Source organism: Eleginops maclovinus, chromosome 7 (genome assembly GCF_036324505.1).
Source record: "Eleginops maclovinus isolate JMC-PN-2008 ecotype Puerto Natales chromosome 7, JC_Emac_rtc_rv5, whole genome shotgun sequence".
Taxonomy (NCBI): domain Eukaryota; kingdom Metazoa; phylum Chordata; class Actinopteri; order Perciformes; family Eleginopidae; genus Eleginops; species Eleginops maclovinus.
The window spans coordinates 25,437,812-25,452,048 of NC_086355.1; the positions used below are offsets into that span (position 1 = coordinate 25,437,812).

At 39.8% G+C, this 14,237-nt stretch overlaps 1 protein-coding gene across 5 annotated transcripts in view; it reads left to right on the top strand.

Annotated features, from left to right (window-relative positions):
- Positions 1–12,524, top strand: part of mlphb (melanophilin b) — a 64,019-nt gene extending 51,495 nt beyond the window's left edge. For 4 of the 5 annotated variants that reach the window (XM_063888718.1, XM_063888721.1, XM_063888719.1 and 1 more), the window contains 6 exons: positions 1,407–1,709; positions 3,415–3,531; positions 3,624–3,692; positions 9,884–9,932; positions 10,411–10,505; positions 12,186–12,524. In XM_063888718.1, coding sequence (XP_063744788.1) covers positions 1,407–1,709; positions 3,415–3,531; positions 3,624–3,692; positions 9,884–9,932; positions 10,411–10,505; positions 12,186–12,212 — 660 coding nt within the window. In that variant the 3' untranslated portion in view covers positions 12,213–12,524. The remainder of the gene's footprint in view (positions 1–1,406; positions 1,710–3,414; positions 3,532–3,623; positions 3,693–9,883; positions 9,933–10,410; positions 10,506–12,185) is intronic. The other variant, XM_063888720.1, reaches the window with a different exon arrangement.
- The last annotated feature ends 1,713 nt before the right edge of the window (positions 12,525–14,237 follow it).

Below are 14,237 nucleotides of genomic sequence, written 5' to 3' on the forward strand. Positions count from 1 at the left end.
GTTTCCGCTCACAGCCTTGTCAGTGGCATGGCAACACAGCTGGTCTACTCAACTGTTTTTCTCAGTCGGCCATATGCAGTTTTTTGTGATGACAGTGGCTTTTACCAATTTGAAAATGATAGCAACTGTTGTAAAAACAAAAACAAAAGGTTAACAAAAGCAGAGTTCTCCTTTTAGAAAATGACCTATAATTGTATCAGCTTTAAACCTGCTTTCTCTCCAACGGCCGTTAGCAGGATTTTTAGAGGTTGCAAATATAAGTCTGAATGTAACCACAAAATACAGGAAGTTTGTGATGTAGAAAATGCATTAAAAGTCTTCTTCAAGACAACATACTGTTCATTTTCTAAATGATGGTTATTCACCGTGTGTCCAAATATAATGGTTACATTTTGATCCCATAAAGACTTTGTTCAGTGTTTGGTTGTACGTTACATCACACTTCAAAAAACTTGGGCTGAAATAATAACTCTTGATAGCAGATTTTAGAATCTGTAGCTAGCTCGCTAAGTAATGCTTGCCCTGAGGTTGGTTGAATTAGGGATAACTCTACATGAGGGCCATGTTTTTAGTTCAGTTTGACTGCACTAGTGGTTAACCACTAAGACACACATTGAAGGCTTTGAATCAAGCAGCGTATTTTAAATCAAAATAAAACACATACAGTATGAACATAAACTTTAGGAAAAGGCATAGATCAGAGGAGTGAGACTTGTTTTAGTTCAGGGGCCATTTACAGCCCATCTGATCTCAAGTGGGCCAGACCAGACCAGACCAGACCAGACCATAACATAATAAGGTATAAATAACTATAACTCCAAATAATTCCCTTGGTTTTTTTGCAAAAAAAAGTACATTCCGAAAATGTTCACCTTAAATTAACTACCCTTTTACAAACCATTATGAACAACCTGACATTTCTTTAGAAAAATAAGTGTAATTTCAACAATTTTATGGCTCAGTTTATCATTTACACATCACATCACAGTGTCTACAAAGGCACAAAACATTTAGTCAGTGGTATCTGGAACTGAACAATATATTGTTTTGTAGTTTATATAATTTAGTGTTTTATTCATGACCAAAACAACTTGTCCAGATCTAGGCATTATTTTACATTCTTTTCCACATGTGTAGTAATCCTGGCACACCATACAAACTAGTGGGAACTATTAAGGAAGTTCAGTTATCCCCCTGCCTTGTACATGTATAATATTTATACAAAAGAAAATACAGAAAAGTGTTGAAAGGTTTTGCAAATTGCAGTTCTGTCATTTAACACTTTGAAAGTCATCCTGCGGGCCGGATTGGACTCTCTGGTGGGCAGGATTTGCTCCGCAGGCCCTATGTTTGACACCCCTGGTATAGATGTTTCTCTCACTTGTTTCCCTGCTCTGTTGCGACAGACGAGTGAGGCTCCTCAGACCCCCAACAGCACCTCTCCTCTCCCTCAGTGTGAGGACGTGGACCTGGAGGAGCAGCAGCTGAGGCAGAAGCTGCACCAGATGACGGACAACATCAGCGACCACAGCCTGACCTCCGACGAGGACGAGCCCAGCAGACCACTTTCCTCCCAGGAGATCCCAGCATGGAGGAGCCACGACGTGGACGCCAAGCCCACCAGAATACCTACCAGACCCCCGTCCAGAAGCAGTATCATCCTCTGCAGACTGGAGGAGGAGCAGCCTCAGCTCAGCGACTCTCAGACGGTACAAATATCTGTGGCAGAGTAAAAACAGCATAACATCAGCAAAGAACATTATGTACACATAATGCCATCTTCGTCAGACACCTAATGCAGTGCACATGTGGACTTTTGAATATTCTGTAATGTAAGAAAACAGCCTGGCTCATGAAATTCCATTCTGTTTGCAGGAATCCACTCTAAGCACATTCTGGAGTAATAAATGCAGTCACTCACTGAGTGTTTATTTTTCCTTTACAACCATTATTCCCAGATTTTCTGAAACATAGATTGGATTAGAAAAATACCTCATTCTTAGTCCATGTGCTAAGTTGCCTGAACTGTTTTAACTGGCGTCTCTTTCCCTTCGAGGTCACACAGCTACAGATCTCTACTGAGTAATGATTCTCTGTATCATTTTACTGCAGTAAAGTTCAACCTGCACGGCCTCTCTTAAGGATTTAAAGTATCACATAACTCGAGCTTTAACAAGCAGGAAACCTCCTCTGAAGTCTGAACCTGATAAGGCCCAGGCTTGTGAAGCTTTTCCAGAGTGACTGAAGGGGCCAAAGGTCAGCTGAACCTCTGATTTCCCAGCAGCCCTTGTGCTCTGCTTATTGTCAGACCAAATGGCTTATCCTGCTTTAATTGAGTACAGTGAGCTATGGATGACAACTATCCAACAGGATATGATGTTTAGGGAGGATGTTTTTCCTTTGAACATACTCAGATATGTTCCCTTGTTTTACCTAAAGCTGTGCAGTTGCTAGAGAGGAGGTTATATGCTGTTCCAACGTAAATGTGTTGCTTGGGTCCATTACTACTTCCTGTCAGCTCATGTCATTAAAGTACATTGCAACAGGAAAAATACTGGGACACATGTAGAAAGATTCTATATGTGAAAGGGTCTACAGGTCTGAATCACCCTTTCAAACATGGCTGATCTGGACTATATCCCAGATATATAGGTGATACAGAGATCTGAAATCAGTGCTCAAGGTGGACTATTGCTCCTTAAATCATCCATCCTAAACAGAGTCAAGATGACTGCCTTGCAATCTGCCAGATCTTTTGTTGGGGTGTTGACACTAAAACCAAGTCTCCAGAAAGAAAGCCATGTTGAGAGAGTGGTTAAGGTGTGTAATTACAGACTCAGGGTGCGGCATGTGATGCCATTGGGTCCAAAAACACAGTTTCTATAGATCAGCAAGGAAAAACAAACACATGTAAAGCTACTTATGATGTTTTTTGACAAAAATAATCCTTTGCAATATCACACAATTCAACATGAGTATTTGATCAGTTTGGTCTGATGTTACTGAAGTCTAGAAGAACTAAAATATTTCATTATTTTAGCATCATTTAAGTTAGCTGTTTTAGCAGGCAAATGTCTCCAGTGCCATTGTTCTATGGGCCCCGTGGACCCTGAAGACCATTGGTTGCTTTTATTCCTGAAAGTTGAACTTTTTAGGCTTCATGTGTGAGGCAACATCTGCCACAGTGTCATTGTCATTAATGTGCTCCAGCTTTAACACTGATTCCAGATCTCCTCACCTCCATATCTGCGTTGATAATGACTGAGATATTGCTAATCTTGAGATGCTTAAAAACATGTCAGTGTTCCACCATGTTCCAGGTTTCTTTGATGAATGCATACCATGTCCCACCACCCCCACAGCTACTAATACCACTATTTATTATTTTATTATTTCCTCACATTTCTCTTGTAGACCCCCCTCATAGAGAATGGGTCCAAGGCGGGCTTTAGAGGCTCCGCGGCCTTACTGGTTGAGCTGGAGGACAAGGTAGCCCAGGCAGCTGCCAACGTGCAGAGTGCTCAGAGTGAGGTAAGGAGCAACCTGAGGCTGAGAAAAGCTCAGCTGGCATGTTGGGTTTGTCTGATGAGACAGAAAGTGTGAACCGTCTCTTCTCTCCCAAGGTCTCATACATAGAGAACAGGATCGCTGCCCTGAACGCTGCCGGCATGCCCGTGGATAAAAGAAAACGGGTAAATACATATCTTTTATTTGAATGCAGCTTTTTAAAATCATTGTTTTCATGTATAAGATGCATAAGGGAGTTGTTTTTGGAAGCAGAGCTGATCTACAGGCAGCTTTAGTCCTACTGGTCAACACTATAGGCTTGTTTGAGATGAGCCAGAACAAGAATGTACAGGACTGAGATCCAACATGGGAAAGTGTCGTCAAAACCACAGATTCACATAGAGTTGCTAACTTAAAGGTCTCTTATTATGCTATATCTGAACAATATATTTTAGGGCCATATCTACAGAACAAGCGATGCTTGATAATTCAACCACAGACCATATTAATTCAGAAACAGAGGGGATTCACCTCGCAGACTGTACAGTGGGGCAAAAAAGTATTTAGTCAGCCACCAATTGTGCAAGTTCTCCCATTTAAAAAGATGAGAGAGGCCTGTAATTTTCATCATAGGTATACCTCAACTATGAGAGACAGAATGAGAAAAAAAAATCCAGGAAATCACATTGTAGGATTTTTAATGAATTAATTTCAAATTATTGTGGAAAATAAGTATTTGGTCAATAACAAAAGTTCATCTCAATACTTTGTTGTATACCTTTGTTGGCAATGACAGAGGTCAAACGTTTTCTGTACGTCTTCACAAGGTTTCCACACACTGTTGCTGGTATTTTGGCCCATTCCTCCATGCAGATCTCCTCTAAAGCAGTGATGTGTTGGGGCTGTTGCTGGGCAACACGGACTTTCAACTCCCTCCAAAGATTTTCTATGGGGTTGAGATCTGGAGACTGGCTAGGCCACTCCAGGACCTTGAAATGCTTCTTACGAAGCCACTCCTTTGTTGCCCTGGCGGTGTGTTTGGGATCATTGTCATGCTGAAAGACCCAGCCACGCTTCATCTTCAGTGCCCTTGCTGATGGAAGGAGGTTTTCACTCAAAATCTCACGATACATGGCCCCATTCATTCTTTCCTTTACACGGATCAGTCGTCCTGGTCCCTTTGCAGAAAAACAGCCCCAAAGCCTGATGTCTCCACCCCCATGCTTCACAGTAGGCATGGTGTTCTTTGGATGCAACTCTGCATTCTTTCTCCTCCAAACACGACGAGTTGAGTTTTTACCAAAAAGTTCTATTTTGGTTTCATCTGACCATATGACATTCTCCCAATCCTCTTCTGGATCATCCAAATGCCCTCTAGCAAACTTCAGACGGGCCTGGACATGTACTGGCTTAAGCAGGGGGACACGTCTGGAACTGCAGGATTTAAGTCCCTGGCGGCGTAGTGTGTTACTGATGGTAGCCTCTGTTACTTTGGTCCCAGCTCTCTGCAGGTCATTCACTAGGTCCCCCCGTGTGGTTCTGGGATTTTTGCTCACCGTTCTTGTGATCATTTTGACCCCACGGGGTGAGATCTTGCGTGGAGCCCCAGATCGAGGGGGATTAGCAGTGGTCTTGTATGTCTTCCAGTTTCTAATAATTGCTCCCACAGTTGATTTCTTCACACCAAGCTGCTTACCTATTGCAGATTCAGTTTTCCCAGCCTGGTGCAGGTCTACAATTTTGTCTCTGGTCTCCTTTGACAGCTCTTTGGTCTTGGCCATAGTGGAGTTAGGAGTATGACTGTTTGAGGTTGTGGACAGGTGTCTTTTATACTGATAACGAGTTCAAAAAGGTGCCATTAATACAGGTAACGAGTGGAGGACAGAGGAGCCTCTTAAAGAAGAACTTACAGGTCTGTGAGAGCCAGAAATCTTGCTTGTTTGTAGGTGACCAAATACTTATTTTACCGAGGAATTTACCAATAAATTCTTTAACAATCCTACAATGTGATTTCCTGGATTTTTTTTTCTCATTTTGTCTCTCATAGTTGAAGTGTACCTATGATAAAAATTACAGGCCTCTCTCATCTTTTTAAATGGGAGAACTTGCACAATTGGTGGCTGACTAAATACTTTTTTGCCCCACTGTATATGGGGGACGATAGGTTGGGACGTTTCACGTGGGGGGGATGTTGCCAGGAGTTCAATGTAAAGCCAGCCCACATTTCCCTTATTACGTCATAAGGATAGCAAATCTGGATCAGCTCGTTTGTACCCCCATATTTATGTATAAAAGACATCAAAAAGTGCCTTCTGCATAATCGGGGACCTTTAAAATATTATTTACCATAAGTCCAGACATGAAACATATGATAGAGACTCATTATCTTAAGTCTGAGTCTAAATGTATGTAAATATTATATTTGTTCTAGAATAGAACAAATGAAATCGTTCTTTCAAGGTTTAAACTCTGCCAAACAATTGAGCTCTTAAATGCCTTTGTAACCTTTAGCATCCATCTGCTGGCATTCAACATATTTATTTATCTCTACAATAAGCAGTATGTTATTGCTGCACAGTATTTAACCTTACATTCTGTTTTTGGCTCATCTTATTCTATTTGGCATCTGTATAGTTTATTACATTTACCTGCACAGTGGTCACACACATTCTCTTCACTATTTTATTTTATTTCTGTTCTGCTTGCACTATCATTTATTCGTATTTCTTATATATATAGTATTTATGTCCCATTGTTGATGCCTTACGCTTGAGAATGGTATTGCCTAACTACACTGTAGCACAGTAAAACCTTTGAATCTTGAAATATGGGACATGGATAACTGTGCAGTGGAACAGCTTCTTCTTTCTTTTCTTGTCATCGTCCACATCACCGGGTCCATCAGCTGAAGCTCTGTTCATCAGAGGACAATTGGCACAGTCAGTATCTATAAAGTCCTCATTTAAGCAGCAGCAGCTGACTCTTCTTTAGTGGCGGTGTCTCTGACTCTATCTGAAGGCCAGGGACCACTCAAGGTCCTGTTGGATGTTCATGTCTGGAAGTGTCAGCATCTGAATGTTTAATACTACTTACTTACACTTAATTACTTCTTCACATTCTTTAGCAGTGAATCATTCGTCCACATCACCGGGTCCATCAGCTGAAGCTCTGTTCATCAGAGGACAATTGGCACAGTCAGTATCTATAAAGTCCTCATTTAAGCAGCAGCAGCTGACTCTTCTTTAGTGGCGGTGTCTCTGACTCTATCTGAAGGCCAGGGACCACTCAAGGTCCTGTTGGATGTTCATGTCTGGAAGTGTCAGCATCTGAATGTTTAATACTACTTACTTACACTTAATTACTTCTTCACATTCTTTAGCAGTGAATCATTCATTCTCACTCTCTATGTCAGTGGGGAAACCACCCTTTAAGTGAGTCCTGATGAGGTCTGCTTCATAACTGACACTTGATTAAGGGGTAGCCAAGGATCTACCTTCTTACCTCCTTGTACTCCTCCTGTGACTTTAGTGTCCTTCCTAGACAGATGAAGTCCTGCTCCCTGCCGGGTGTATCTGTCAACACTGGCTCACCCAGCAGCTGCAGAGTAGCTCTCAGAGGTTAAAGTTACATCGCTGCCAAAGCTGAATTGCCTGATTAACTTACAGCTACTCTCACTCTCTCTCTCAATTAATAATTCCTTACATTTTACACAAGAGAACAAAATACATAATCACAGGATTGACACACTTTAACATTTCAATTAATCAAGCACATATTGTTAAACTCATTATAAGGAATGAATGTGTGTTCATTCAGCTATTCTGAGTATTTCAAAGATTTTGGAAAGTTTACCCACATTTGTATTTATTCACATATTTGCTTTGTGAGAAACTCAGTGGTGACAATGTTTGTCTGAGTCTACCTTTTTTTTATCCGTCATGCCCTAAGATAACTGAGTACGGTGGCTGACAGGTGCAAATGTGTAACAAAGGCCCAAAACACCTCCATCAGGAGAATCACGCTGCAGCTTCAGAAACGATGCAAATATAAAACACAAATGTGCTAAAACCCATGAAAATGTAGAGACATCTGCACCAACTTGACAACACATGTAGCATTAGGAAAACATTGTCCAACTTGAGGAAACGTGCAACTTTTACAAAGAGAGCAGCAGAAACCAAATGCTGCAAGAAGCTCACAACAAGCAGAAACCAGGAGACACTAAAAAGTGACTCACACTGTTTTATGTTGGGAGCAGTGACGTGCGGTGAAGTTCATGGCTGGTGAGGCACTGACGTCATCACAATCAGATTTGAACCTTAGAGCATCTTATTCATTATTTGAATGGCAGCAGTTAATGGTGTTATGTTTAAAATCCCAAATCAGCAGTCTTCACACAAAAAACTGTATCACTCAATAAAGCACATATAATTAAAAACGTTATTGCGATATTACCTTTATTTATAAATGAAGCATTCTAAAAGTAGGGTCAGGCGAGACGAAAAAATAAGCAAACGACTGCACTTGACTTAACTGTAAATTTTAGCTCGCTGTCACTTATTCTGCAGCGCACGAAGAATCACTGGACTCACTAGCACCCACTGCCATGAGGCAGGAGAACTGCGTGCCTCACCTAGTCTCTCTTCGCAGCGGTTTTGCTCAGCACAAGAGACACGTTACAGACATACAGTTGACAAAAAACACTGTATATTATATACACCAGCTAAAGTATGGAAATTAGTTAATATAGCCAGAGTGTTTGAACATTTTAATAGCGACATACAGACAGACAGCAGTTACAGTCTCCCTGTATAGCATGTCAGCAGGTTGGTGCCTCACCGAGCAGCCGTTCTCAGTGTTTGAACGTGAATATGAAAATTCAGCGATTTTGGATCAAAATAATGTAAAACTGGTGAAATTAAAAGGAAAATAACTTTATAATTCAAACAACTGGATAAATATGATCATTAAATGTATTTCTTCATTTTACTTTTCATGATGACAGTGAGGGGAGGCAGGTGAGGCACGGCCTCACCTGCCTCCCCTCACCGCACGTCACTGGTTGGGAGAGTGAGTCTCTCATAACTGTTAGTGTTGTCAGTATATCTGAAATGATTAGGTTAGCTACATTAGCTTGCAGCAGATGTGCAGTAATATCAGATGGAGTCATGTGATCACATTGTTAACATCAGCCCATAAAACATTTTAGCTAAGTTTCCAACATCAGTGACAGCTGGCCAACTTTATAATCCTCCTGGTCCCAGCTGTGTGCGTCACTTTTCAGTGTCCCCTGGTTTCCTAAGTGTTTTGAGCTTCTTGCAGTGTTTTGTATTTGCAGCGTTTGGTTTATGCCAGGGCTGCTTGGGTTCAGCTTGGAGTGAGATTTTTTTTTTGGGAGGTGGGGTGGGGGGATATAAACTTTCATTTGTACACTGTTCCCTTACATTTATTGTATCAACGAGGGTCCTTTTCTCCCTGCAGTTGTCCCTGACACTTTATTAAACATCATATAACAGACAGCGAAAATATATTTATCAACTATAAGAAGAAAGATTTTCCGGTATTCATAAAGATTTTATAAATACCTGACAATATATATATATATATATATATATATATATATATATATATATATATATATATATATATATATATATATATATATATATATGCCATTGCACTCATCTTCTGTAGATTAGGTAACTGCAGCTGTCCAGGTTGCTAAACGACAGTGCTATGGACCAGCGGGTGTCAGGTGACGCAAACAGGGAGTCCTCCGAAAAACATTCCATCTCATTTCGTAGACCACACGGCCTGCTGTGCCTTCACTTTATTTTTATATATTTATTTTGGACAAAAACGGATTGTGTGGTGTGGGTGTGTGAGATTTGTGTCAATTGCGTGACTCTTTCGCTCAATGCGTGAGAATTGGCCGCCCTGTTTATACAGCTTTTACATTTAGTACTCAGTCAGGAAATGGTGTCACACTTAAATGTATCCTGATAGCTTAGAGCGCTGTTAATCATGTTCGTCTAAACGGTGGGATTTCTACTACTACTCTCGCCTTCACGTCTCAGGTCAACCCAACTCTGAGCTCCGACTGCAGGCTCCTCTCTGCTGCAGTTTGCTTCTTTGGTTTACTTTGAGGCAAGCTGCAGCCTATATCAAACAAACCTAATAAGTTAACTTGAATATGACTCCCATCCGTGGCCCCGCCCTCATAGATTCAAATTGACCAATAAGATCATTTCCTCTACAGGTCTGTCTTTGATAAGTGTTTCTACCCTCCAAGGTGCCAAACTGAATGATCGGCCATATATTTCCAACGATCTGACTTTTGATCTCTTTTGTTTGTTTCCCTCTTTGTGTCTTTTAGTCTGCTATCCCGGTCCAAGCAAGAAGACTCTCCCACCACGTTCCCACAAGTAAGAATCGGCCCTGCTGTCCTGAAGCATGATCCCCAGGGCTCTCCGCCTGACTGCAAACATCTTAGCCTTGTTAAACTCACAGAACATGATGATCTGTTTTGCAAACTGATAAACACTGTGTCCTATTGTACTACAGCTTTAATTTCCCGAGCTGTTTGTCACATAGTCAATTTTTACACACGCAGAATTCCCCCTAGCATGTTATATTATATATGGAAGTGTGGAGATAGAAAAGCGGTTATATAAAACATGTATATCATAGTAAGCGTACTCTGGGAATTGGACAGTATTGTTGTTAATAGAGACGAGACTGAATGCCTCAAATTCACTTTCAAAATGATACTTTTCCAGTAATGTCTTCTTCATCTGTTATCTTATATGTTGCAAAATTACATTTAAAAAAAACACTATGTAGCTCTGTCACTGTGCTAGCCAGTAGAAAATGGATGTACATGTAGCTGCTGTGTGTTTCCAGGCCAGGTGGACAGGTTTGTGAGGAACTCCCTCTACAGGGGCTCCCTGACTCAGAGGAACCCGGTGGCTAAGCCCCAAACCAAGGCTACCTGTGCGGTATGGCCCCCCCATGTGGTGCAGTGAAGAGTTCAGTTCCAGCATTATACAGCTGTTTAAATAATCTATACTGACAAAAGTATTTATAACAAAAGAAAATAAAAAGTGTAACTTTTCTTTTAAAGAGAGATGGACTTTTGGGGGATCTTACTCACATCCTTGCCAAGAGTAAGACAAGAAGATTAATCAACTGTCATGTCTGTATGTCAAGAAGATAGCTAGAGCCAGGAAGCAGTTCCCAGTGTAGAGGCTCCGGCTCGCCTGACTTCTCCTGAAGGGCAGACCAGCTATTTTGAAGTTGTTAATAAAAATAGCTAAGCCTACTGGCTGCTAGCTGATCCTTATGTTTGACAGACAGACAGACATTACAGTGCTATTGATCTTCTTATCTCTTGCCAAAAAGGCACATAGATCTATTTCCAAAAACTGCGTAATGCTTTTAGATGTTGATCTTCCCAAACGGAATGGTTGTTGGAAACAAACTCTTCATTTACTGGTTAAACTGGGCTTTGACTTCTACTGGTGGGTTATCTGGTGTTTGGTTTCTAATCAGGCTCTCTGATAGTTTTAATTCATTGCATTACTTCTGTTTTTGATTCCTCTGTTTCAATCAAACATACAAATGATTTGCAATCTTCCCATTACAGAAAGAATATGATCAATGTGCCAACTCTATCAGGACGTTTCTTTTATTTACCTATAGGTAGCATCACAGGTGGTATTAGATTAGGGGGAAACAATGAGTATGAACCTCGTATTTTTATAAGGATTTAAAACACGTGTTTGCATCACACAGGTCTGTCTGGTGGGTTTTGGACCACCTAGATTTCTGAAAACTGCCCAGAAATAACGATGATTACCTGAATGACAGCATGCATTATATACTGTATATCAGGTGTATCTTGTTGAGTGTTCCTATTATAAATGAGACCCTTCCCCCAATTGTTAAACTATTATTTAATACGTTTGCGAGAGCCAAATGCAATAGGATTAGAGCTGTAGTCTACTTTCCAACAATCCAGGACAAATACACAGCTATAGTTCACTTTTAAACTAGAGTTTTTACTTTATTTTTATTCATTCTCACTCCCAACTCAAAGTGTACACCCCTCTAGTGTCAGTGTTGGCCTTGCTCCCTGCATCTTGTGGCTGATACATTTATGATTGCAGTACTTGAAGCCAACTGACAGTATAAAGCGACAAAGTTTAAACTTTACCAAGTAGTTTTATTTTGTTTCACAACATAAACCACGCTTTTAAGTCCCTACACGTTGAAGATTGATGCTAAAGGAAGTGCAGTGCAGTTCCTGATCAAGAATCAATGACATGCTCGAAGTGATTGACATTGATTGAAGCTATTAGCTTAGCATCAATGCTCCATAGCGCTCTCTGCACATTACAGTTTATTATGAAACAATAAATGGGGTTGATTTCCCCTGTAACGTGCTTTTAATATAAGTGCCTGTTTGTTCAATGTCTTCAGCCTGAGTAATCATTACCAACCCTCACATGTCACGCAGTGATTCAGAGGCTTTGTAGTTTTCTGTTGTATTTGTATCTCAATTTCTCTGAATCAATTTATGGCTAATATTTAATTCATTAACCCAATCAAAGCAGCAATGATTGAAAGCGTAATTATCAAACACTCAATCAACTTGTGTCTGGTCTCTCTGTTTGCAGAAACCAGTAATGAAGCAGGCACCCTGAGGAGGAGGCTGAGCATCATGTGACCGCATGCTTCTGGGAGCCGAGAGCCAATTTGTACATTTCAAATCTTTCCTTGTGATATTGTTGTTTTATCTCACTGCGATAGATTCATATCCTATTTATAGTAAACTGTCAGTATGTGCTCATCTTGGGCTGTACTTTGATTTGTATGCACATTAATGCATTCAAATTGGCAAATTTAATCTCAAATCTAGATATAAAGTTATATGTTTACATAAAAGCATACACAAATACATTTATATATATATATATATATATATATATATATATATATATATAAAGTATTATAATAAATTTAACATTTTAAATTGTGTTGTTTGCAGAAGGTCCAAAAAATGTGCAATACCAAACTACCAATCTAGTTTAAGATGTTTTCTTGAAAAGAAGCTTGGCTATTATTATTATTATTAGGTTATGATAGTTATTGTAGTGTTTATCAATCAAATAATTATAGGGCTTTATGCACTTTCCTACTGTGCATTATGACAATATCTGAAAGGAATTAATAGTATGTTTTCTGTTCTCTTTACAGCCGCGGAAAAAATTAAGAGATCACTTCAGCATAATCATTTTAAATTATTTATAGGTATGTATATACAATATTTCTCGTTGTTTGAAATCAACAGACACTGGAATGGCTGCCATACATGTAGAGATAAAGATTTGAGAACAATTTGGAGGGGTCTCTTAATTGTTTACGGAGCTGTATGTATGCCATATTAAATATTAACTGCTTCTGTATGCTCAGTAGTTTTGTATTGGCCTGCATAAAACTCTCTGAGCAGCGTCCTCTCTCTATTTTATCTGTCCTTCACAAAAAAGCTTCTAAAATTGGGATTTATTTTTGTTGTTGTTTTTAACTTAACAGCATTTAACAAGAACATTATAGAAGTCAGTAACACATAGTATACAAATGTAATAAATACATCATACATGATTTTCATTACACTGTCTGAACATAGAGATAGGAGACACAATATGCAAAATGGTACTTTCATTTTTTTCATTTTATTTTTTTAGTTTAAACGTCACTTTAATGTTATGTTTAATTAGTAACACTGTTATTAAATTGCTTACAAACCAAACTGATTGTCATCTTTCTTTTTTTCCCTGTTCAATGCCGTTTGTAATGTGTGATATCTCACAGGATATTCTGTGTCGCCTCCTCACAGCAGAACTGATTTCTTTGTTAACCCAGTGTTGCATTCATACCTGCCGGTTATGGTTCCTGTGGGATCATCACACAATCCTCCACTGGCACACATTTGTGCAAATATGCATTTCTGAGAGGCTATTTTGTTACATACCGAAATACAAAAGTAAAAAACACAAAATGTTCATATCCATAATGTAATCTGACTCACTTTACAGAATATCAGTGTGTTTATAATCTTTGCTTTTGTTTATCAGTTTAAATCCTTCGGCAGGGAGTAAAAACCCTCATAAACAGATCCTGTGTCTCTATTCTGACACTTCCCTTAGAACACACGCGGCAGGTGTGCCCTCAGAGGATGTGACAATGGCCCCTGTTAGCTAGCTAGCTAGGTAGCAACATTCATTGCAAACATACAGACTTCCAAATCATCTGAACAGATCAGTTAACCCAATGAAATGAACAGTGGCTTCAGCGCTCCACAAACTATACCGAACTTAGCACCGGGCCGCACTTCTGCACTCAAACAGCACATGTACAGAGGTAAAGCTGAAGCATGACACTTTAAAGCCCATTTGACATATTACTAAAAGTCCCCATTTATCACTTTCATTATTCAGTTTGAGACAGGGCTGACCGCACCTGCACGCTGTGAAGTGGTCAAAGTACGAGGGGGTGTTGACAACGTTAAAAATGAAAACATTATCTATGTTTAGGAAAGGATCTTAGATTTGGTTTAGATCATTACCTTTGTATCTTAAAGGACCCCTATTATGCTAAATGCACTTTTTGCTGTCTTTTATACATAAATATGTGTCCCCGGTGTGTAAGGAGACTCACAAAGTGTCAGA